The 24,034-nt window shown below is 39.1% G+C and overlaps 1 protein-coding gene across 2 annotated transcripts; it reads right to left on the reverse strand.

Annotated features, from left to right (window-relative positions):
* Nucleotides 1–8,554: 8,554 nt before the first annotated feature.
* Nucleotides 8,555–22,374, reverse strand: ttc14 (tetratricopeptide repeat domain 14). 2 transcript variants are annotated; one of them, XM_080032977.1, is made up of 12 exons: nt 21,857–22,374; nt 18,698–18,825; nt 18,139–18,338; nt 16,955–17,039; nt 15,905–16,034; nt 15,405–15,560; nt 15,085–15,156; nt 14,248–14,367; nt 13,505–13,627; nt 11,877–11,994; nt 10,786–10,892; nt 8,555–9,951 (listed from the first exon to the last, which is right to left on the reverse strand). In XM_080032977.1, the coding sequence occupies exons 1-12, from the start codon at nt 21,988–21,990 to the stop codon at nt 8,976–8,978; spliced, it is 2,349 nt and encodes a 782-aa protein (XP_079889103.1). In that variant the 5' UTR covers nt 21,991–22,374; the 3' UTR covers nt 8,555–8,975. The 2 variants fall into 2 exon arrangements, with proteins under 2 accessions (XP_079889103.1, XP_079889102.1); XM_080032976.1 differs by having other exon boundaries at nt 18,698–18,828.
* Between the last annotated feature and the right edge of the window lie 1,660 nt (nt 22,375–24,034).

Raw genomic sequence — 24,034 nt, forward strand, 5'->3', positions numbered from 1 at the left:
TGCATGTTAATGATAAATAGGAATCCACCTGCTCACAGATAAAATGAGTTTAATTTCCCCCCCACCCCTCCCCTCCACCCACGCCCATGTGCCTGCCTGGCCTTTTAGAAATTACTTATGCACAGCTATTATTAAAATAGGGCCAGAGCAAATGAGAAAGAAACGCTATCTCTGGAGAGAGTGGCTGGGTTTAGACTGCTGCTGCTTCCAGGACTCTCTGCTTCTCACAGTCAGCGATTCTCCCTCACACACACATATGCAAAGACACACACACCCATGCAAACACACACACACACACACACACACACACACACACACACACACACACACACACACACACACACACACACACACACACACACACACACACACACAGACGTGTGTTTAAAGCTTCTCCTCACCTCCTCTCAAGCCCTGTCTGGTGGCAGCTCTGACCCTGTGTTTACTAAATTAACCCAAATCCTTTTTTTGGAGGGGAGTTTTGAAGTGTAATGGAATTTTGCAAGCTTTGTGAGAACATCTATTTGTGTGTGTCAATCTGTATGTATGTGTGTGTGTGTGTGTGTGTGTGTTTGTTTGTGTGTGTGCTAATATGCATTTTGTGTTCCAGTGTGGGAGTATGCATGTGTGTGAGTGTGTGTGTTCCAGCATACATATATTTGTAAACTTTGGGCGTGCGGGCCTGCTTCGTATCCAAGAGTAATTTTGTTGTCGGGAGGAAATTTTCCTTAGGGTGCACAATGTGCTTGTCTCTGCATCTTCAGAGCAGCTGAGGATGTAACAATTGAATGCTGAAGGCTCGGAAAATATCAGTCATAAGTGGTGACTGGAATATTTATCATTGCAAGGCTAAAAGGGAAAGTGTGTGGGGGGGGGGGGGGGGCAAAAATTGGGAAAGCAAATGGATAGAACGTATGCCAGGCGTACAAAAAGGTCAACAGTTTTAATAAATAAAAATATAGGTCAGAGCAGGAGTGTTTTTGCACACATGGTGCTGTATATTCTGTGCCACCTCTGGCCACATTAGCAAATCAACAGATTCCTCTCATCGCTCACTTTGGCCTTGAACACTTCCACAACATTCATCCTTTTCATCAACACAATCTGAAGGATGTTCTGATGGCTGGCTGCACTGCCTCTCTCCAAGCTGAACTCCTGCCTCTTCACTGTCTCAACTCAATAATGAGTGGAGCAGGGGGATGAAAAGACAACATCCAAACTGGAACTCATTAGGTGAAAGTAAGAAAAAAAATCGAAGTCGAGACTGAATTGAACACTCCAAGGTGACATTGTGACATTGTATGAAATTAAAAACTGTCTGGCTGCTCGGCACATTTCATATTCAAGGTGGAGTCAGCGATTCTGGAGAATGCTTGTTGTCAAAACCACTTTTTGTCTAAATCGGTGAATATCTCCTCATGATCCGCTACAAGTGCATACTGTGTGCACACTGAAAAACATCCAGTGTTAATATGCAGCCTAGGCTCTGTTAACGGGCATGTTGTTAGCCATGGTGGGCCCCTTTTGTTTACATACCCGTTTACAGAGCCTAGACTGTGTATAACGCCAGATTTTTTCTTTCAGACCACACACAGTACGGACGGGTAGCAGATCGTGAGGAGATATTCACTGGTTTTGAAAAAAAGTGATTTTGACAACAAGCGTTCTCCAGAATCCCTGACTCCACCTTTAAAGCACAGTACTTTAATGGCAAAGTATGTTTAACCACACAGGCCTCTTTGGAGATGAAATGAAAGACACATTACACAATTCTGCCGGGCGGAATAACTCAAGAGGATACACTGATGATGTTTGCATTTTGTCTCGGGGGCATCCTGCTGTGTGTGTGCTTCCTAATGACGGCTCCATGGGAAGGAAAATGGCCCCTGGGGGGGAGTTAAGACTCTCATAAATAAGGGTTCACTCTCCATTGCATGCACTCTCAGGGCAGCAATTATGTCAAAACAGTGTTTCTGGTTGCAACTAACGAATATATTTCTGTCCTGTTGAAATGGGGACCTCCTATGCTTGACAGGTTTTCTTTATGTGCTAGGGCTGAAGTTCAAAATTACTATGCTGCTTTGTGATGATGTCACTAAATGATGTTTCTAAATGATATACTATAGTTTACAAATACTGTGGTTATTATTATTATTATAGAGACCCTGGAGACGTGCTTTTGTGTTGACACACTTCATCATTTGATGGCTGAAGCGTATAGTTTAAGAAGGATGATGTATGTAGAAACACCTATATTCTGTATGGACACAGTTCGGATTAGTATTTAACTCTGTAGAGTTGATTAAATGCAAGAGCAAATCAGTTTGACTTTTGTTTGAATTCATACGTCAAAATCTTGGGGAAATATAAATGAAGTCCATTTGAAAGGCCTTATTTGTGGTTATTGTTAATCCAAAAAGGGATGATAAAGTCAACATATCTCAAATCAAATGATTGGGTTTATACATCTCACTGCACCCCCACCCTCTATGAATCTTTGACAGGCCAGCAGAAAAAGATTATTGCCCATATGCTTTATATTATATCAAAAATATACAGTATATGGTTAATACGCCAGTTTTGAGACGTATAGGCTATGTATTAACACTTGATTTTCCAGATACATAAAGCGGATTGTAAGGAGATATTCACACATTTTCACAAAAAGTGAATTGACAACAAGCATTCTCCAGAATCGCTGACACCACCTTTAAGTGCATTCCCCAGATTATACTCACATTCATTAAACAGTGTGGTAGCTGAACCCCAGGATGAGCTGACGCCCCAAGACCCCCTTCAGCCCACTTCTAGAGGACTACAGAAATAAATTCAAAAATGTGTCTCCACGTACAAGAACTTTAGGCCCCTGTGCCGTGTTGGGGCAGTGACAGCGACGGGGCGAGAGTGTGACTGAATGGCAGCAGAGGAACGTACATCTTTAAATTCCTCATTATCCACTAACACACAAGACGCCACGTCTGCTCCTATTCCATTACTTACTCCATCCGTATTGTCATGCTCAGAGAATTCAATGTAGAACCTTTTATTGTAGAAAATGAAAAAATGTCATTTTCTCCCCTTCTCTCCTCCCTCTCTTCACACTAATTTAAAATGTCTCATCTCCTTTCTGCGTGTTCAACAGTGTGATTGCCTCAGTGCAGAAGAAAGAGGCCTAAGAGGAGGAATCCCCCTCTCTTTGTGAACAGGAGTCCAGGTGGGAGCAGAGGAGGAGGAGGAGAATGGAACGGGGTGATTTTGTGAAGGTGAGAATCTGCAGCTTCATCAGAGTCGGTCAAGCAGGACAGCTGCTGCTGCCGCCACCGCTGACCTGCCCAGCTATTGGAGAGACCCACACACCTTCAAGGACTAAAGGTCTTCTTATGTGTCATTCTTTCTTTTCTACTTTTTCACTCTCAGCTTATTGCGACAGCAGCAGGGTTGGGTTGGGACTTAACCTCTCAGAGAAATAAAGTATTTCAGGTCTGCAGAAATAGAACAGTGGCCAGTGGCACCCTGCAGTGTACATGAACATGTGTTTATGTGCATGGCTAAATGAGGTAATGTGTTATCTAAAGGACGAGGCATGGAGGAAACACTAAGACAACTGTGGGGGAAAAAAGCAACAAAATAAAAATGTATGGTTTTACTCCAGAAAAGTCTGAATGTAACTTATACTGATAACACACTATGATATATACAAAACACATCCATCATTAACTGATCAATAAAGTTGCTAAAGTGTAATGCATGCTGATTCATCCCCAATAAATTTAAGCAAAACTATCAGAGTTTTGTTTTGTGCATTTTCACCATTTTGATTCTGATAAAAAAATAAAAATGTTTTACCTACATATAATCCTTTTTTTATTGATTCCAATAGCAAACATTTTCTGGTTGTAAACGGAGGATCTTTGATCTGAATATGTAACTTTTGGATCTGAGAAATTGTGATGGGCATTCTTTTAAACATTTTACTGAAGAAAAGAAAAACATATATTGATTAATTAAGAAAATAATTATTCGTGGCAGCCTTAGTGGATTGATCTACTATCATGTTCTTATTATGTTATTATTATATTTGTTTTTTATGATAGTTGATTTTGTTTTTTAAACACTGCCCTGTAAGGTGACCTTGAGTGCTATGAAAGGCGCCCTCAAATAAAATGAATTATTATTATTATTATTATTATTATTATTATTATTATTATTATTATTATTATTATTATTATTATTATTATTATTATGTCTGGTGGTACATTGGCTTTTTTGTGTCTACAACTTTTTTGTGTCAACACCTACTTCCACTAATTGAATTTTAGATTTGCGGTTATGTTTGTAAAGTGCCTTACAAAACTTTCAAAAATGTCCAGTCCCCGCCCTGCTCACAAACAACACACAGGCTGCAACTTATAATGTTCTTGTGAAAAAGATTGTTGTTTCACATTAACTCACATGTGGATCTGAATATAAACACATATATTAATATACAAAAAAAAACACTTTTCTTACTTAATTAGAGGTAGGCAGCTTCATCAGTTTGGATGGAGATGTCTACTGTGTCTACTGAATCCTTGTCCTAAAAATCCACCTCAGGAGTAGTGTCGCACTGCCCTCCGGTGGAGAGCTGCAGAACTGATCGGGTTTCATCTTTTGTCTTGATATTTGAAAAACATGTGGGTCAGAGGAGTTGTATATTGTTTTATAGGACATACAGAAGTGACATTCGGACTTTGATGTTTAAAATCTCTGCTGTTGCATCATCGAAGACCCTCTGATGCATACAACATGTTACAACTAGTTTAAAAGAGATAATACAGAGCTTACGCTGCATTTATTTTGCGAAACACACATCTCTGCTTATTTGAAACCAGTAAAATAAATGTACTTTCTCCTGCTTGTGATATTTTCCTCACTGCTGCAAACGGAAAAGTGACGACAGTTTGCTTTTACCATAAGAAAATAAGTAATTGGAATTAATGTAATAGATCTTAATGAACAGAAAATGACTGACATTATCAGATTTCACTGTATTGTCCATTTCTTTCTGTGTGTTTCCTCTCCTGTTTTTATTGTAGCCTATGCAGTGTTTGACAACTATAATTGAAAGTGTGGAACAGCCTATGCTATCCATATACCAGTCATTTTAAGGCAACCAGGATAATCCATGTGCTCAGTGATGCGTCTTGCTCAATGCTCGGGACCCAAAACTCCTCCGATGGCTCTTTATAGAACTAATGATGACCCACAGAGAGAGAGAGAGAGAGAGAGAGAGAGAGAGAGAGGCACTGAGTGAGACCAGCTGCAGTGCCTCCTATATTCAGTATTTATAAAGATTAAGATGTCAGGCACCGTCTGAGACATAACGCACAGGATCAGGAGTGTGTGTGTACAGTATTAGATGAAGAGGCTTCTTTACTGCCTGTATATTAGTGCCTAATCTGCCCTAACAAGATAGACTGGGACATGTGGCCTCTCCGCTGATGATGGAACCAGTAATGATGGAGGAGGAAAGCGAGAGGGTTGGCAGCTAAGCCTGGAGTAAGCTACTTTGGCACGGGGCGACGCACGGCTGGTCGCACAGCCACTGGAGTGTGTGCGAGTGTGTGCGAGTGTGTGTGTGTCCAGTTATTGAATCAAATATGTGACTCCAAGTAGCTTAAAGCACCAATAAGCCATAATGCCACGCTAAGTTTAAAATGTAAAGTTGAAGGTTGAGAGACAGGAATTTGTCATGTGTTTTCAGGCAGACACATTTGAATGACTACTTTGCCCTCTGCAGCAGGAGAAACATCACTAAGATCATCCACTTCAAATCTCTAGTCGATAACAAATTATGAGATTTTATAATTGATTTTTTGTTGACCTTCAGCCATTTCCTTTTAGACAATTTACTTAAAGGTGCCAGGAGGAACTTTTAAATATTTCTGAAACATGATCATATATTACATGTTACAGAAGACAAGACCATCAGTGCAACAAAATTCTATTTTTATATAGTTGTCACCCAGGAACAACAGCTGGAGTAGTAAAAACACTACCGCTTTTGTCCAAAGATTAACACAAACTGAACATTTCTCAGAGCACCTTTTAACATCTGGACGAATAAGCACATTGGTTTTCTTCAGTTCCAACATGACCCCTTACTTTGACTAAATTCAAAATACAAGCACAACTTTTGTTCATTTATTGTTATCACTTATGTAACCAAATAAGCTGGTTTGAAATGATGTATACATTTTTAAGTACTTATCTCCAGTTCCAGTGAGTGATTGATGGTGACTCAAAGGAAATATAGTTCAAGCTCTACATTATCTAGGTTCAACTAGTTCAAGCATTTTTTTTGCATCAGAGGGCCTTGGATGATGTACCCGCAGAGGTGTATTTGAACATCATAGAAAGAATCTCAGTTCTGTTAGTCTTATAGAATGTATTCACCTCATCTGACCCATGAGTGAGTAAATGTTAATCAGATATGAAGCATTATAAAGGAAGACACCTGATCAGTTCTGCTGCTCTCCACTGGAGGGCAGTGTGTGTCTTTGAAAAATGCTAACTCCTGATATCAATCATAAGGACTTAAAAGGAACAGAATGTTGTTTTCACACTTGAAATGCTTTATTGATTCAAACCAGTTTTACTACAGGAGGAAATGGGTTGGTACACAACTGGAGCACATGTATTGTTTCAAGCTTGAACAACTGTTGCAGTACTAACAGGAAGAATGCACAAAATGGCACAAGGCAGTAAACATAAGGCATCACCTTTCTTCAGCAGAAACAAGTCTTAACAGAGACTGACACTAAACAAGACACACGTAGCATATTTAGCCACGGATGCAACGTTAAACATGCTAAATAATGTGTCAAAATGTACATTAAAATAAACCTCTGAATGGAGAACGCCCCCAAATTACAATATGATACACTTAAGATGCAATATCTATAGTTATACAGTATCTCACAAAAGTGAGTACACCCCTCACATTTCTTCACATTTTTCTTTATATCTTTCCATGGGACAACACTGAATAAATGACACTTTGATACAATGTAAAGTAGTCAGTGTACAGCTTGTATAACAGTGTAAATTTAGTGTCCCCTCAAAATAACTCGACACACAGCCATTAATGTCTAAACTGCTGGCAACAAAAGTGAGTACACCCCTTAGAAAAAATTTACAAATTGGGCCCAAAGTGTAAATATTTTGTGTGGCCACCATTATTTTCCAGCACTGCCTTAACCCTCTTGGGCATGGAGTTCACTAGAGCTTCACAGGTTGCAACTGGAACCCTCTTCCACCCATTTATGACAGCATCACAGAGCTGGTGGATATTAAAGACCTTGCGCTCCTCCACCTTCCGTTTGAGGATGCCCCAAAGATGCTCAATAGGGTTTAGGTTTGGAGACATGCTTGGCCAGGCCATAACCTTTACCCTCAGCTTTTTTAGCAAGCCACTGGTCGTCTTGGAGGTGTGTTTGGGGTCGTTATCATGTTGCAATACCACCCTGCGGCCCAGTTTACGAAGGTTGAGTGCACATGGTCAGCGTCGTACACAGAGGTTGGCTTTGGAAAATAGACGTATGAGTGCTGCCAGCATTGCTGAAGGGCTTGAAGGGGTGGGGGGTCAACCTGTCAGTGCTCAGACCATACGCCACACTCTGCATCATACTGGTCTGCATGGCTCATCATACCAGAAGGAAGCCTATTCTAAAGATGATGCACAAGAAACCCCACAAAAAGTTTGCTGAAGACAAACAGACTACGGACATGGATTACTGCAACCATGTCCTGTGGTCTGATGAGACCAAAATAAATGTATTTGGTTCAGATGGTGTTAAGAGTGTGGAGCGGCAACCAGGTGAGGAGTACAAAGACAAGTGTGTCTTGCCTAGAGTCAAGCATGGTGGTTGGAGTGTCATGGTCTGGGGCTGCATGAGTGCTGCCAGCACTGGGGATCTACAGTTCATTGAATTCTAACATGTACTGTGACATACTGAAGCAGAGCATGATCCCCTCCCTTCATAAACTGGGCCGCAGGGCAGTACTGCAACATGATAACGACCCCAAACACCCCTCCGAACGACCACTGGCTTGCTAAAGAAGCTGAGGGTACAGGTTATGGACTGGCCAAGCATGTCTCCAGTCTTAAACCCTATTGAGCATCTTTGGGGCATCCTAAAACGGGAGATGGAGGAGCGCAAGGACTCTAATATCCACCAGCTCCTTGATGTCGTCATGAATGGGTAGAAGAGGGTTCCAGTTGCAACCTGTGAAGCTCTAGTGAACTACATGCCCAAGAGGGTTAAGGCAGTGCTAGAAAATAATGATGGCAAAACAAAATATTGACACTTTGGGCCCAATTTGGACATTTTTTCTTAGGGGTGTACTCACTTTTGTTGCCAGCAGTTTAGACATTAATGGCTGTGTGTCGAGTTATTTTGAGGGGACAGTAAATTTACACTGTTATACAAGCTGTACATTGACTACTTGACATTGTATCAAAGTGTCATTTATTCAGTGTTGTCGCATGGAAAGATATAAAGAAAAATGTGAAGAAATGTTAGGGGTGTACTCACTTTTGTGAGATACTGTATATACAGCCAGGTTATCTTTTTAATGATAGTGTAAAATGCATTTTTCTTGAAATCAGCAGTAACAATAACATGTTATCACGTTATTGGGGTTTAAATGATAGTTTCCGCACATTGAGAGGAACATTTTAATACATTTTGACCAGCCATTATCCAGCAGCATTTACTACTACTTCTACTGAAGAATAAGACATTTTTAAAGTATAAGGACTTTTCTCTGACACTGAAGGGGACAACAACTTAGGACATTCATCCATCAACACATTTGGCTCTTGCTGTAGCAGTGTTATCTTGAAGTCCAGGCCAGAATGAATAAATTCATGGTACACACAGTCTCGTTTCACTAGTATTGGGCACATTCTGGGCATTTTGGTTACAAAGTTATCATTTGGGCCTGACGCCTTTCTCCTTCTCAAACTTGGCAATCTGATTGAAAATACTCAGCAGGTCACAGGGGAGGGCTTTCCTAGGCCCCGCTCCTGCCCCTTGGGTCAAACCGCTCTGGTTGTTTCGATTCCCAGCCACTTCTGATCTTTTTCCTCCATCTGACTTGCTGCTCGCTTCCTCTACTACCCCCTTCCTACCGTCCTTCTCTCTTTTTGCCTTTTCTACCATTTCCTCCCTTCCTTTGTTGTCATACCTACCACCGTCGAGGGAGTTCCTCTTGGAAGAGTTGTGCCTTATCCTACTGTCCAACAGTTTGGACGTGGAGCTCGAATTCATGGATTTCCGCGAATACCCGGACTCTGCGGACGAACAGGATATTTTTCTCTTTCTGTTCTCGTCTAAGCTAGCCCTCCTCTTGGAGTCGCTGCTGTCTCGTCTGTCTTTCCCTCCCTCTGTGCTCTTATCCCTCCTCTCCTCCCTTTTCGGGCTTCTACTCACGCTGTTTTTCCCACCCCTTGCCCCGCTCTCCTCTCTGTCCCTTCCCCTCCTATTTCTACGCGAGGAGTCGGACTCCTCTTCGTCGTCGTTGTCTGAAGCGGCCGACAGAGAATACAGTTGAGAGATCCTTCTATCTTCCACTTCCTTCTCCTCATCCCTCTCTCCAAAATCCGCTGGCGCCCCCTTCTGGTTGAGGAAGGTGGCGGAGGTGTTGGCGGGATACCACTCTACCTCCTCCTCCTCCTCTCTCTCCCTCCGGTCTCTCTCGCTCTTACCCTCGTCACTCCGTCGGCTCTCCCTGGAGGAGATCCTGCGATGGCGCTTACCGCTACTTCCTCGTTCTGACCTCCTTCTCCTCTTCTTCTTCTTTTTGTTGGACTTCCTGCGCGCTGAAGAAGACGACGCAGAAGAAGAAGAGTTCCTGGAGGAAGTGGAGACCGATGAAGAGGAAGATCTCTTCCGTTTTTTCTTCATCCTGTAGAAAAGACAAGATTAGCTGAAAAACTTATTCTGACTTATCCCCTTAAGTCCCTTTATCTGCATTTACCTGCTATACCTTTAAGGAGGTAGATATCATGAAACCAGTTGGTTACTTACATTTATTTTAAACAATAATTTTTTGCATTGCAATTTTTTCAGAGACTCTGTTTGAATATGCATGCAAATTTGGCAGTGTATAAACGATTATGTGGAACGTTGCCTCTCTTTAAAAAAAACTAAACATCTAGATGTTGGATAAAGACAGAGCTTAAATGTTAATTTAATTTCTACAAAATTAAATTAGATTTTATGTAATTTTGTTATGTAAAATTAAATTAGATTTTACAAAATTAAATTAGATTTTACATAACACATTTTGGATACAACCTTTCTTGATTTTATTTAAAAAAAATGACTATGTACAGTTCTTAAATAGGCCTTTTCTGCATGTTTCTTAGAACGAAATGTATCATAAATCAGACAATTAACAACGTATGAGCAACTCCTTTTGTAATATCTTCAGAACAGTACTAAGAAAATTAAGGAACCTTAAGTTGATGAAAGTGCTTTAGAAGTTGATATTTTTGGTTCAGACTATTGAAAATAACAAATTTTTAGATAATGGCTGTAAAAGATGGTTTAATTGGAGAGAAATACAGACGCAGGGGTAGTAAAATAAACAACTAAATCTACAATTTATTTATACTTTAATGAAAGAAAACATGTTATGTTAATTAAATAGACAAAATTTCGCAAAATGTATTAGTGCTTGAAGAAACAATGTGTTTGGCTGCAGTGTCTCGCCTTAAAAAGATCAAAGCCAACTCACCTCTTTTCCTCTTTTAAGATCTTACGCAATTTCTCAGCGCTGGTCTGGCTGCTCGTAGCCTTCGCCTGCTCCTTGGCCAGCGCTTCTTCTCGCAGGCGAATCGATTTCTTTACAGTCGCCGGGCAAGGCATGACAATGGCAGCCAAAAGTCCACACAGACATATCCAAACACATACATGCCATAACCCAAGACAGACATGCAACAGACGCCCCCCAAATGAATTTATTCGGCCATTCGTGTTGGAGTAGACAGAATGGAGAGAAATAGAAACGCCAAAAGGTTTGAGAAAAGACAGAAAGACGTCACAGTGACAAACCAGAGATGAAAAAAATTATCGTAAAACATATATACGGCGAGTCAATTATTTATTTACCGCAGAAGAAGTAGTGCGATCCGAGAGAACGATAGTTGGCATAGAGAGCAGATGGATGGACAGAGGTACAGGCAGAGATGTGCATAGAAAAACAAAGCATTTTGTTTGCCCATTGAGACAGAGAAGGTTTTCAACGTTACCAGATTTGGACCGGGGAGACACACAGCGCACAACAGTTTTCAGTGGAGGAGTCGTTGTAGAAGTCGTTGTGCAGTTGGTTTTGTTTTTTTACGCCACCCCCAGCAAGGCAAGTGACAAGGACGTGGCAGTTGGAGGGTCCCAGGGTCGCAGACACAGACACACACACACACACACACACCAAAACACTTCATCAGTATTACAAACCAGATAGCATGTTCATAGGAGACAACAAGCGTTCTCCAGAATCGCTGACTCCACCTTTAATGTAGAAATATTTATGGTTCCTTTATGAAAGGAAGACTGGATCATAAATCTTTCTCACAAAGACGCACAGCATCTTTTACATGTGTTTTTGACACATGACTAAATGCCTATGGGGACATAGTCACAGTTCTCTTTCTGACACACCCTCACCAGAGGCTGTTGTCTTTACTGTTTTATCTGATGGTTGGTATCGGGTCCGATATGGATGCATTCTACGTATCGGATATCGGACAGACAACAAATATTTTTTTTAAATCTAAATTATATGAAAGCGCGAGTGTGTGTGTGCATGTGTGCTTGTGACCCACTCACCTGTATAGTGTCTGAGATCTTGTTCAGGGCCTCCTGTGCCTCAGGGTTTAGGTCATCAAGAGACAGAGCTCTCCTGTATAATCCCTCAGCTGTTACTAGTTTCTCCTGTTCTTCAAGTCTGGACACACACACACACACACACACACACACACACACACACACACACACACACACACACACACACACACACACACACACACACACACACACACACACACACACACACACACACACACACACACACACACACACACACACACACACACACACACACACACACACACACACACACACACACACACACACACACACACACACACACACTTCTTCAAAAGACAGTTCACAAATATTTCACAGTAACAATTGATTATAATATCCCTGTAACCACTCCCATCTACACAAGCTTTTTCTATTACGGGAAAAAAAAACAGACGCTCACTTGGCAGCATTTCTGTCATTCTTTTGTGAAGTCAATTCAATGTTGACTAAGTTCAAACCGTGTTCAAACCCTGGTGATGATTCTGCAGTCATCTACATTTTATTTTAATTGTACACTACTGCAAGAGGTTTGACAGGGGAGGAACAGCCATGTGAGCAGAGCAGACAATAACATGTGCTTGTGGTGCCTTTTCTATCATACATGTGGGCTTAGCAGCATAATTCTGATTAGTTTTGGATATGTAACTATTTAAAGACAAGCAAATAACAAAACAGATTAACTAGAATCTGTGGCAATTTATCTGAGAAAAAAAGGTGCATCAAAAAGGCACAGGCCCTCGATTTGGGCTGTGAACAAAACCTTGCACTTGGCCTTCTATGAACAAAAATGCAATTAGTTGAGTTTGTGGCACAGCGATACAGTATATGCGTGGGAGTTAGCACTGCCTGACAATCTCAGCTAAGGTCAAGGCAGTCATTTAACCTAAAGTTGCAATAGAAGACTGCCTGCCTGTCTGCTTGAATTCCTGTCTTGAAATTGAAGTTTAATGCCCACAGTTCCATTAAAAAAAAAAAGAGAGACTCGGTCAAATCATCGGCAGATACAATATTTCGTCAGTGATTCAGCATGTAAATAGTTCATTCAGATAAGATTAAAGTGAGTGATTAACTTCTTATCAGGAAGTAAAACAATTTAGTTGCAATGAAACAAGTGGCACAATTAAATGCTGCCTGGCATGATTAACCAGTGTTACCAAGTGAACTAAATCTTAAAAGTGATGCAGCTCTTGAAAAAAACAAAATAATGATGGCCCAAAATTCTTGCCGTTTGTCTGCAGCACAAGGCAAGGCAAGTTTATTTATATAGCACAATTCAGACACAAGGCCATTCAAAGTGCTTTACAGGCACAAGCACGGACGAACCCCTCAATCTGAGTACCATCATCCCTATGAATGAAAACCATCCACTTTTAAAACTATTACACCAACTGGAGGTGGGGAAAGTCATTTTTTTTATTTACTAAAACAACCTCGACAGATATCCTTATCCTTGTGAGGAAGATGCTACAGTATGTTCATGCATTAACACGGCTTGATCTTTATAATTTTCCCCTTTTTATTTTCATGGTAGATTTCAAAGATGTGACACCTCTGAACTTCCAATCAAAGCAAAGGGTAGCACTGCTTACTGTTTCCCTCTCTCCACCAGGGTCTGGCAGAGGTACTTCTTGGCGTTGCGGTGATCTGGACAGCTCTCCAGGGCCAGTTCAAAGTCTGATATAGCCTTCATGATGCTGCCTTTGTTAGCATACCTGCCAAATACCAATGAAGGAAACACACAGTAAGAATACAATGACAAAAAAAAGAGACTCCTTATTTCTACAGGAAGTCACACAACTGAGAAACACTTACATTTCTAGAAGGATTTGAATTTTCCTTAATAACCTCAAACTTCCTAAACCTTTTCCTTTAGTATTACCGACTAGATTACATTGTTTTAATCTATTACGCATTAATTCATACAGGGGGATTCTATAGTCTAGGTTGCAGTTTAAGTGTGTATAACCGACAATGAAGGGGTTTCTGTGAACAAATGGTATCAGTGGTTCATCAGGGTTCAAAGTCATAAATGTGTGTGTTGTTATACTGAGCAGGCACTATGCCAAAGACATTGAAATGATGACGGGAAAAAGGTTAGGCTTTAACAAATGTACAACATTACTGCATCAATTATCTATTCTATTTATAAAGGAGTTTTAATCCTGTAATATAACAATCTCAGAGTGTCATTAGGGCTTAAACTCAAAGGACTATCATTATACTGAGCAGGCACCAAGCCAACAACAGCTTACAATTATGACTGGAACAGGTGTGGTAACCAGAAATATTGTTATAAATATTTTCTTCCTATAAGAAAGAAGAATAGACTCACAGAGCTCCGCGTGCCACCAGCGCTTCTACATTATTAGTGTCGATGTCCAGGGCTTTGTTGTACTCGTTCATGGCTTCCACGGGATGACCATGTTTGAAGTAGTCCACACCGGCACGGACACTGAAAGAACAGACACACACAAGGAAAAATACACTTTTTTAAGTTTGATATCTATTATAACATTTTTATTTATATTTATTATTAAGCATTTATCATTTTGTATTTTTTCATTATAAATACACAGCCACTTTTCTCCATTTCCGATTAGTGGAATTGAATAACTGCAGATACAAATGCTGATTCCAATATCAGAGCTCTTTATTCTTTAATATTACATTATTATTATGGTTGATAGTATGTGCATGTTTTCATGAGGCTGTTGCATCAAATTGAAATGCATTCCCACTGTTTTGAACTGTTTTGGACTGTTTCTACACACAAGTTCCAAAATATAATAACAGTATTTCAGTATTTCAAAGAGTTAAATGGCAAATTGAAAACTCCACATGGTTTTCCAAGTGAATATTTAGAATAAAAGTTCAAGAACTGTGAAGAGAAATAAATATCTGCGGTATCAAAAAATATTCGAGGATTTTGGACCAAACAGCCCAAAAAACATGCTGGTTTGCATGCTGCAAAATGTGAGCGCATGTTAAGGACATCCAGGTATTTTTGTCATACTGCATGTTACATGTATTGGGAAGGACCTCCCAAATCTTAATAGCATGGAAGTATGGGTATTGGACCGCACCCTATGAGAGACAATGAAATCAAAGACTTTGAAGGTCCTAATCCATCTACGTTTGTCCTGTAGTAGAGTTAAAGTGTAAGAATTACCACTTCAAGGCCCATGATGCAGACTGTTTCTTCCGGATTGCAGAGGCAAAATCCTCCTCTTGGAAAAGCTTACTGTGGAGAAAAGAAGCAGCGCGAAGAACTCTAGTGACCTTCAAAGCAGTCCCCTCTCAACAATGTACAACACTAATTGAAAAAAAAATATATATATATATGATAACCCGTAAACAGTGTCTTTATCCTTTTTTATTAAAAAATAATAAAAATAATTATTTTTGTAAATAAAAACGAGTTCTGTTTTTTTTTTGTCAAACTCCACAAAATGTGGTGATAGTAGATGTGAGCCAGTGAAGCATGTTTACCTCTGTAGTCCTCTCATCATGGAGGGCGGGTGGTTGTCACTAATCCCCACCTTGTTCAGGAGGAAGTCCACTACAGAGGGGTTGTGGTAACCGTGGCAACTCTTCAGTATACACTCGTACCTCTCACTGGAGTTGGTGGCTGCTTGCACGCTGCGACTAGGAAAATGAAATTATTTTAAGTTGAAGCAAATTCATAGCAGGATTATCTGTGATTTAGTGGCTTTATGTATCTCCCATGTTGAAAGAAAAAAACATTTATTAATTAAATATCACAGGATCACATGATAGGCTGAAATGGTTGCAAATGTAGTTTTAAACAGATTTACTAGTTTGATATTTTTATCTGCATCCCATATTCGACAATCCTGATAAAATATCAGTATTAATGTTTTGTTCAGAAAAGTTTCTCCCTCAAGCATTTCTCAAACTACAACCATTCCGGGCCTATTTTAATTCATTTTTTTACACATAGTTTTTTTCATGTCTTGTGGTGCAGTTACATGTAGTGAATAGGCAGCTCCTCCCGGGTAATGACACCCAGTTTGATGTCTTCCAGGTTGGGAGAGAGAGAGGCCTTGTGCAGGGACACTGTGATTTTCTCCTGGTAGCGGTCGATATCCTTCACTGCAGCTGCACAACAAAAAAATGAGATGGAATAAGAAGAAGTCTATCACAGCACACTTAAGATCTTTGGGGTTTTCCACTGGCAGTCGAACAAATCCTTTCATCTTGGACTATGGAAAAGAATGGACATTTTATAAAACCAAAAAGAGAAAACATAATTGTTCCAGGCAGCCCTTATGTATTTGCTTTTTCTCACAATATGTAGTTATAGAGCAGATGAGAGAAAGACATCGCTGACATCCACACTTCCAGCTAACTGAGTACAATGTGCAACAGCCACCCTTCACCACCTATCAATGGTTTTGTTACACAAAAACTTATTGGCATCTTAAGTTTGTCAAAGCTTGTCAGTTATCAAAACACTGCACTGTAATTGAAACAATGAAGAAGAAATATTCTGCATAGTTATCACACCTGTATCATTATGTTCTGAGTCAAGACAAGGTGTGTTGTCAGATGACAATAACATAACAAGTTGAGCCAGGCTAGGCTTTCAATCAGAAACTATCCTATTTTGTTTATGTTGGAGCCTTTTGCTGGATACTTTGCATTTCCTGGTAAAAGGAAACAACTAAAATGTGCATGATGCAAACCTATATGAGGATTTAAGGTGGAGTTAGTGATTCTGGAAAATGCTAGTTGTCCAAATCACGTTCTGTCTTGTACTGTATGTGCGCTGAAAAGGATATCTGGTAATACACTACTATACAATACTGTTTACTGAGTCTAGGCTGTGGAGTAACTAAGGCTGAATTTTTTTTTCAGCGCACTTTCAGTATGGACATGTAATGGATTGTGAGGAGATATTCACTGATTTTGACTAAACGCTATTTTGACAACAAGCATTCTCCTGAATCTCTGACAACTTCCAGAGAAACAAGCCAAAAGGTTTGGCAGTCAGTGACAGTCGGCACCAAAACACTGACCTCTGATGAAGTCCCCGTTATGGTAGTAGGACAGAGGATCGTCATGGCTACCAGTGGAGGGAATTTCTTTGATGTGACATAGAGCCTGGCGGGTGAAAGGAAAACAAAACATGGGTTTAATTTATATGGGATATTTTAGACCTATTTTACACCCAAACTGGCAACAACAACAAAAAGTGTCAGGATGTGAAGCAAAATACCCACAGCACCGCAAAGTAAAATAATTTGTTCACATTCAACCGAATTCTATGTTTTTATGTTGGTTTTGGAGCATTGTTACAGTGTGGTAAATACACATATTTAAAGCGAGTATGACATTTTCAAGTACTGTTAACTTCATAATCGAAGCAATTTTTAAGACCTGACACAATCGTATTAAAGACATTTTTAGGCTATATGGCAGACCATGGTGAACTATAGCAAACACTAAAGCCTGATTTATACTTGTGCGGTACCGCGTGCGCAGAGCCTCCGCGGAGCCGCAGAGATCCTGTGCGGTGGCCTCAGACCCCCGCAGAGCCAGGTCGCATACCAACTGAAAATTGTGACTACGCGCCAGATGCCGCAGACGCCGCAGAGATTTGGTTGGGCATCAAAGCAACAAGGAGGGATTTCAACAGCACAGGAGCTCTTCCTCATTGTCATCAAACTCAAAATCTTCCAGTTTTCATTTGTTTAGCAACGGATTTCGCCGATAACATCAAAAGTGCAGTGTGCAATCTGCGACACGGGCGAAACTACTACCAACGGTTCATGAGAACGTTCGGTGTCCGTGCTACCCAGCAGAGAACGCAGAGGCGCAAAGCCGCACAAGTATAAATCAGGCTTAACAAGTTTGCAGTTCACTCATAAATGTGACTGTAATACAAAAAATATGGGAATCAAAATAAACCTGTCCTATTGAATACATGGGAGCATATTTTGATATCCAACCTCACTGATCACAGAGCGTTTGTCTTATCCAAATAATTACAGTAACAGAGAGAAACTAAGATTAAAAAAATGTGCCTGATGAGTCACAGTGAAAAAAAGTTAACGGGTGTGCTTATTTTTTTGTTTGTCTTTGGCAAGAGTTTGGAGTTGTGAGGCACGCACATAGTTTACTCCCACTGCCAGTCATTCAGGAACTCACAGAACAATGCTGGACTAATTGCTTTCGATCTGTCGCATTGTTTTTGACTTACCGACAACTCTAGGTCTTCAATGTCTCTGTTTAGTCCTCCCGCGGTGCATAGGAGAGTGAGAAAGAAGCCGTATTCTCTGATGTTGTTGATCCTCCCCACCAGAATGTCTCCTTTTTCCAAGTCCCTGTACAGCATGGCTCTTCTCTCCTCATAAGACACTTCCATGAATAACTCCAGCGGTGGCATGATGGCGTAGGGCTCTGGTGAAAGCACAGGCACAACGCTGGATCAAACATTTTGCATAGACACGATGCATTTCTAGACTGAGACAAAATCCACGTTAAAAAGGTGGAGTCAGCGATTCTGAAGAATGTCTGTTGTCAAATCACTTTTTGTCAAAATCAATAAATATCTCCTCACGATCCGCTACGTATGTAGAGTGAAAAATCCAGGGTTAATACACAGCCTAGGCTCTGTAAACGGTCCGGTTGCTAGCTAGAGTGGGCCCCCTTTACTTTGTTTTACATATCCTTTGTTTGCCAACCAGTTTACAGAGCCAAGGCTGTGTATTAACACCAGTTTTTTTTTGTTCAGTGCCCTGGTTAAACACAAGACCCACCTGTGGCCTCCTCCGTCTCCTCAGGCTCCTTTTCTTCATGAATGGCGGTCCTCCATGTAGGGCAGAACAGGATGTCTGCCTTCCTGGCAATGAACTGCTCCACCAGGGGGTTGTCCTGCCCTTCAGTCCTGCTGCACAAAGAAAAATCCTTATAATGACAGTACAGCTGAATTAACCATCAACGTCTGCTGTCCTCAGTTTTATATCGTAGTAAACTAAATATATTTGGACCGCTGGAAAATAAATACCCCTTTTTTTTTTTTTACAAAGATTTTACAGTCTATTGAAGACTGCCAATGTGTCAAGATTCATAAAATACTAACAAAAAGCAGAGAAATAGAAAATGATAAGATGGGTGGGCAGTAAGGGATTTGTTTTCTACATGAGAAGCTCACAGGGTTCCTTAAGCTAGTGGCAGGTTATACATAAGACTCTTTCTTTAATTATACGTACATTTATTAAGGAATTTTTTTTTCAATTTACTAAGGTTTATTTTTGCATTAAAACACGACTTGTGTTGCAACATGATTACATCTCATGCCATGGTTATCATTTGTAAAATGATTTAAAAAATGTATGTAAAAATGTAGAAAAAAAAAACTTCTCCCCATGTCTCAGCATTTTAAACACTTTTGAAGGATTGATTTAAGAAATGTAACTACTAATTAATCTCATTATATGATGAATGAAAGCCTTTAAAGGCTTGCTTTTTTAAGAATCTGTGGAAATCCTGAGCTAATACGTCCAATCTCAGAGTAAATTTAACCCTTGGGTATCCTTAACTTTTACTACGCCTTGGTTACCTTAGAGGACAAAAACGTCCTCTCCCTATAAACTGCCATAAAAACATTATACATTAATATTTTTTTCTACTTTTTTTTTACAAACCTTTTATCTCACTTGACCTCTTCACATACATATCAAATATTCATTCATTTGTAATTGCTTTTAACCCTTTACATGCAAGTTTATGTGATGACGTGAGCCATTTTTATTTAAAAAAAACACAATAATTGAAAAATTTCTCTTATAATAGATGCAAAGTGGATTTTTTTAAGTGGGATAATTAGACTCTAGGATATGTTAATGATTTGCAATAAAACTGCTTTTGATATATGTTTAGTATTTGTGCAGTCACAGATGCAAATAAATACTCCCTCTCATGACCTTAGAGGACAAAAACGTCCTCTCCCTATAAACTGCCATAAAAACATTATACATTAATATTTTTTTCTACTTTTTTTTTACAAACCTTTTATCCCACTTGACCTCTTCACATACATATCAAATATTCATTCATTTGTAATTGCTTTTAACCCTTTACATGCAAGTTTATGTGATGACGTGAGCCATTTTTATTTAAAAAAACACAATAATTGTAAAATTTCTCATATAATAGATGCAAAGTGGATTTTTTTGAGTGGGATAATTAGACTCTAGGATATGTTAATGATTTGCAATAAAACTGCTTTTGATATATGTTTAGTATTTGTGCAGTCACAGATGCAAATAAATACTCCCTCTCATGACCTTAGAGGACAAAAACGTCCTCTCCCTATAAACTGCCATAAAAACATTATACATTAATATTTTTTTCTACTTTTTTTTTTTAAAACCTTTTATCCCACTTGACCTCTTCACATACATATCAAATATTCATTCATTTGTAATTGCTTTTAACCCTTTACATGCATGCTTATGTGATGACGTGAGCCATTTTTATTAAAAAAAAACACAATAATTGAAAAATTTCTCATATAATAGATGCAAAGTGGATTTTTTTGAGTGGGATAATTAGACTCTAGGATATGTTAATGATTTGCAATAAAACTGCTTTTGATATATGTTTAGTATTTGTGCAGTCACAGATGCAAATAAATACTCCCTCTCATGACCTCCCTATAAACTGCCCTAAAAACATTATACAGTAATATTTTTTTCTACTTTTTTTTTTAAAACCTTTTATCCCACTTGACCTCTTTACATAAATATCAAATATTCATTCATTGTTAGTTGCTTTTGACCTTTTAATTCCAGTTTCTTTGATGATGTCAACAAATAACAAAGTAAACCTGCAGCCACCTGAAAACCCACAAATTGCACATTACAGCTGCACACATATGCATGCGCACAAAGACACACACACATACACACACAGTAATTTCACAACACACACACAGACACAACCCTAAGGTATCCATATGGATCCACACTTTCCATTAATTTCTCATATTTCTTATGTTTAGGCCTGCAACTCTAAAAAATTACAAAAAAGTACAAAAATGGTTTTAGGGAGCATATTTGATCCTCAAAAAAAACTGAAGAAAATAAATGATTGAGCTAGATAAGGCTAAAAAAGCTATTTTGGTGTCTTAAGTGTTGGATTATTGCCTAATATCATCAAATTTACATGTGTTTGTCATCATGGCTATGGTTTGAAAAAATAAAGTTTAAATTGGGCCATTTTTTCCATACACGTTTGAGTTTGTAAAGTTTGGCTGTGTGTACACAAACACACACACTATATTTTCTCAATACACACATATGCACCTCACACTAGCATCCCTACCAACACACTCACACCATTTAGGTTGAATTTTTTTTTTTCTATTGCACTGTGGGGGGCAGGACCGAAAACCTGGAAAATGCTTGTAATTCAACCCTATGCCAAATATAGGGAAATGGCTCAAAATTTTGATGGTGTTGAAAATGATCAATTTTGATGCTTTGTGTCTAGGATGAAAGCATAAAATCATTGAAAAAAATATTTTATGCTGTAATGACAGCAGGATCAAATTGGTGAAAAAAGGCCATTTTGAATGGGAGTCAATAGGGGACAAAAACGTCCTTAGGGAGCTGAGAGGAACAAAAAAGTGTACAGCCTTTATAATAGATGGTACAAAGTTGCTGAGTAGAAATAAACAAAATATTTGAAAAAAAAAAATCCCTGGCCAAAAATATTTCAGCTAACATAAGCACAGCCAAAGTTATACACAAAAAAGAGCGTAAAAAAAGTGCGAAAGGACAAAAACGTCCCCAAGAGCACCAAAGGGTTAAATGACAGTAGAGTTAAACAACAAACATTTTGCAAAGTAAATTAGATGTTCTACTCTCACACTTGTATGATTAATACCGTGGAGCTGGAATAACATAAGTTACCTTTGACACGTGGCCTTGCACAGGTCAGACACCACCGCTTGGAAATCTGGGTTTTCTGTTTGTTCACATTTCAGTTTGTTGAACAGTGATTGTCCATGATATGTCAGACACTGCCTCAACAAGTCTCTGTCCATTCTCAGGTTGTTCGTTGTTTATTTTCTTCAGGACTACAGCAGCCAAACCATCGATTTAGCTGTTCTCAAAAGTTAGCAAATGTAATATACGTCTTGCGGTAGCGACATCTTTTTTTAAATATCAGTGGACACATCCATGAAACAGATATGTGAAAGACATATTGAGTTCGGATAACAATGTGGCTCTGAGACGCTTAGATGGCTAGCAAAACAAACGCTAGGTAGTCGTGCTAACACTACAAACACGTCCAAATGTGGGCTGTGTTACCTCCGTGAAAACTCAAAATGCTCCGACAGTTTCAAGCAGAGTTCCAACGTTACAGAAAACACAATACATAAATGTCGTTTTTGTTTTCAAAAGTTTAAGCAAACTAAACTAACGCTGCTCAAATCACCGTGTAAAGCTAATAGATATTGTCTAGTGCGCATGCGCACGGTGTGTTACACTGAAACTGTCTTGAGAAACTTGCTCCACGTAGGAACTATAGACAGTAGGAAATACAGTTAAGGCTGATTAGTCTTCTTTGCATTTCTTGGCGATGTGCAACCAGCTTTTAAATTGCATATCGCCACCTACGGAACCTAATTATGCAGGGCATGACCTAGTAAACATAATTCTAAATATTAAAATAACTATGTTCTATTATATAATCCAGTTTTTTTCAAAAATGTATAAACCTTCCGTTTTTCCATCACCTTGTCTCCACTTGTCCGCAGTGACCCTTCCAAATCCCATTCTTGTCCAGTCTCTCTCACCTTTTCTTGCAGTAACCCATTGTTTTTTACAATATGCACATGCTTGTAAATTTGCTCTCCCCAAAATAATTACAAATTTAAACCAGCGTGATCAAATCTGTTTCTGGAAGAAAAAAAAAATCTCCTGTCTTCAATTTCTTCCTTTAAACTAAATTCAAAACAGCTACTGCTACAGTATAGGCTATCATTGTACCTCCTTTTATTTTATAAAATGGAAATGGCTCACAGGTATACGTTTGACTGCTCACAGACAGTAATGTGGTGGGTCAAAGTTGCAGTTGAAAATGAAACATAAATGCCGTACACAGGATACACTTTTTCCCATTTTGGCTTTAGCTTAACATGGGAATTGTCACCTTTCGGAACATAGTTATTTTACTGAAAAACATTCAAACAAAGAGGAAATGTTTTAAGACGTTCCAAACTTACCAATCACTGGAAGTAAAACTAATAAACAATTAATCTTAAGAAATTGGATTTTCTACCTAATGCTTTATGGTGTGACTGTGTGAAGTCACTGCAGATTCTTTCAACTGTATAATGTTTCCCTGATTAAGTTTGTTTCCTTTATTTTTTAAACTTGTGTCTTGGACATTCCTGGTTTTTCAGGTTGCATGGAGGTGAGCTCTGTCAGCAATGCATTGTCACTCCCTCCATGTCAAAGGGAGGAGTAATTCATGTATGAATACAACCTACAATCAGAAACAAAATACTTGTCTGCACCTGGAGTGGTGACAACACTATTCATCATGGACAGAACAATCCTTTGTTGGATATTTTTGCTTGGACTTGTGCATTCATCTTCTGGACAAGGTAACTATTGATTATGGCTTTAAATGTTTGTATATTTCTAGTCTGCCTTGTTGTGTCAGAGTAGACTGGAGGCAGTTTTTAGTGTAAATAATTTGGAAAGTTAGTATTGAAGTCGGTCAATGCCATGCACCTGTTGCATTTTACAATAAGTGTTATCTCTTGTGTTTCCTATCCCCTTTAAGGAACAATTCAACTTTATCTTATGAAAAAAGAACTACGTACATTTCTGCAAGTTTGTTCAGACATTAGAAGAAAAATTGTAATGCAATGGCTATATCTAAAACTAATCACGCACCTATGACTATTGTCCTGAATCATTTTTAAATCATTATTATTTCATGATTTAAAAATTGCAATGAATGATTATGTTGATACGTTTGCTTTGGATAATTTTAAGATTTACAGATGGCATATGCTGCCTGGATGGGTCAAACCCAAGCATAAATCTTGACTGACATATACTGTAGCATTGCGT

The sequence above is a fragment of the Ammodytes marinus genome (assembly GCF_949987685.1).
Source record: "Ammodytes marinus genome assembly, chromosome: 8".
Lineage (NCBI taxonomy): Eukaryota > Metazoa > Chordata > Actinopteri > Uranoscopiformes > Ammodytidae > Ammodytes > Ammodytes marinus.

Coding starts and splice junctions, on each gene's coding strand:
- ttc14 (XM_080032976.1), bottom strand. CDS start 21,990: ATGGACAGAGACTTGTTGAGGCAGTGTCTGACATATCATGGACAATCA. Junction 15,157..15,404: donor ATGATGAGAGGACTACAGAG/GTAAACATGCTT, acceptor TTTTCTCCACAG/TAAGCTTTTCCAAGAGGAGG. Junction 10,893..11,876: donor AGATCTCAGACACTATACAG/GTGAGTGGGTCA, acceptor GCGACTGTAAAG/AAATCGATTCGCCTGCGAGA.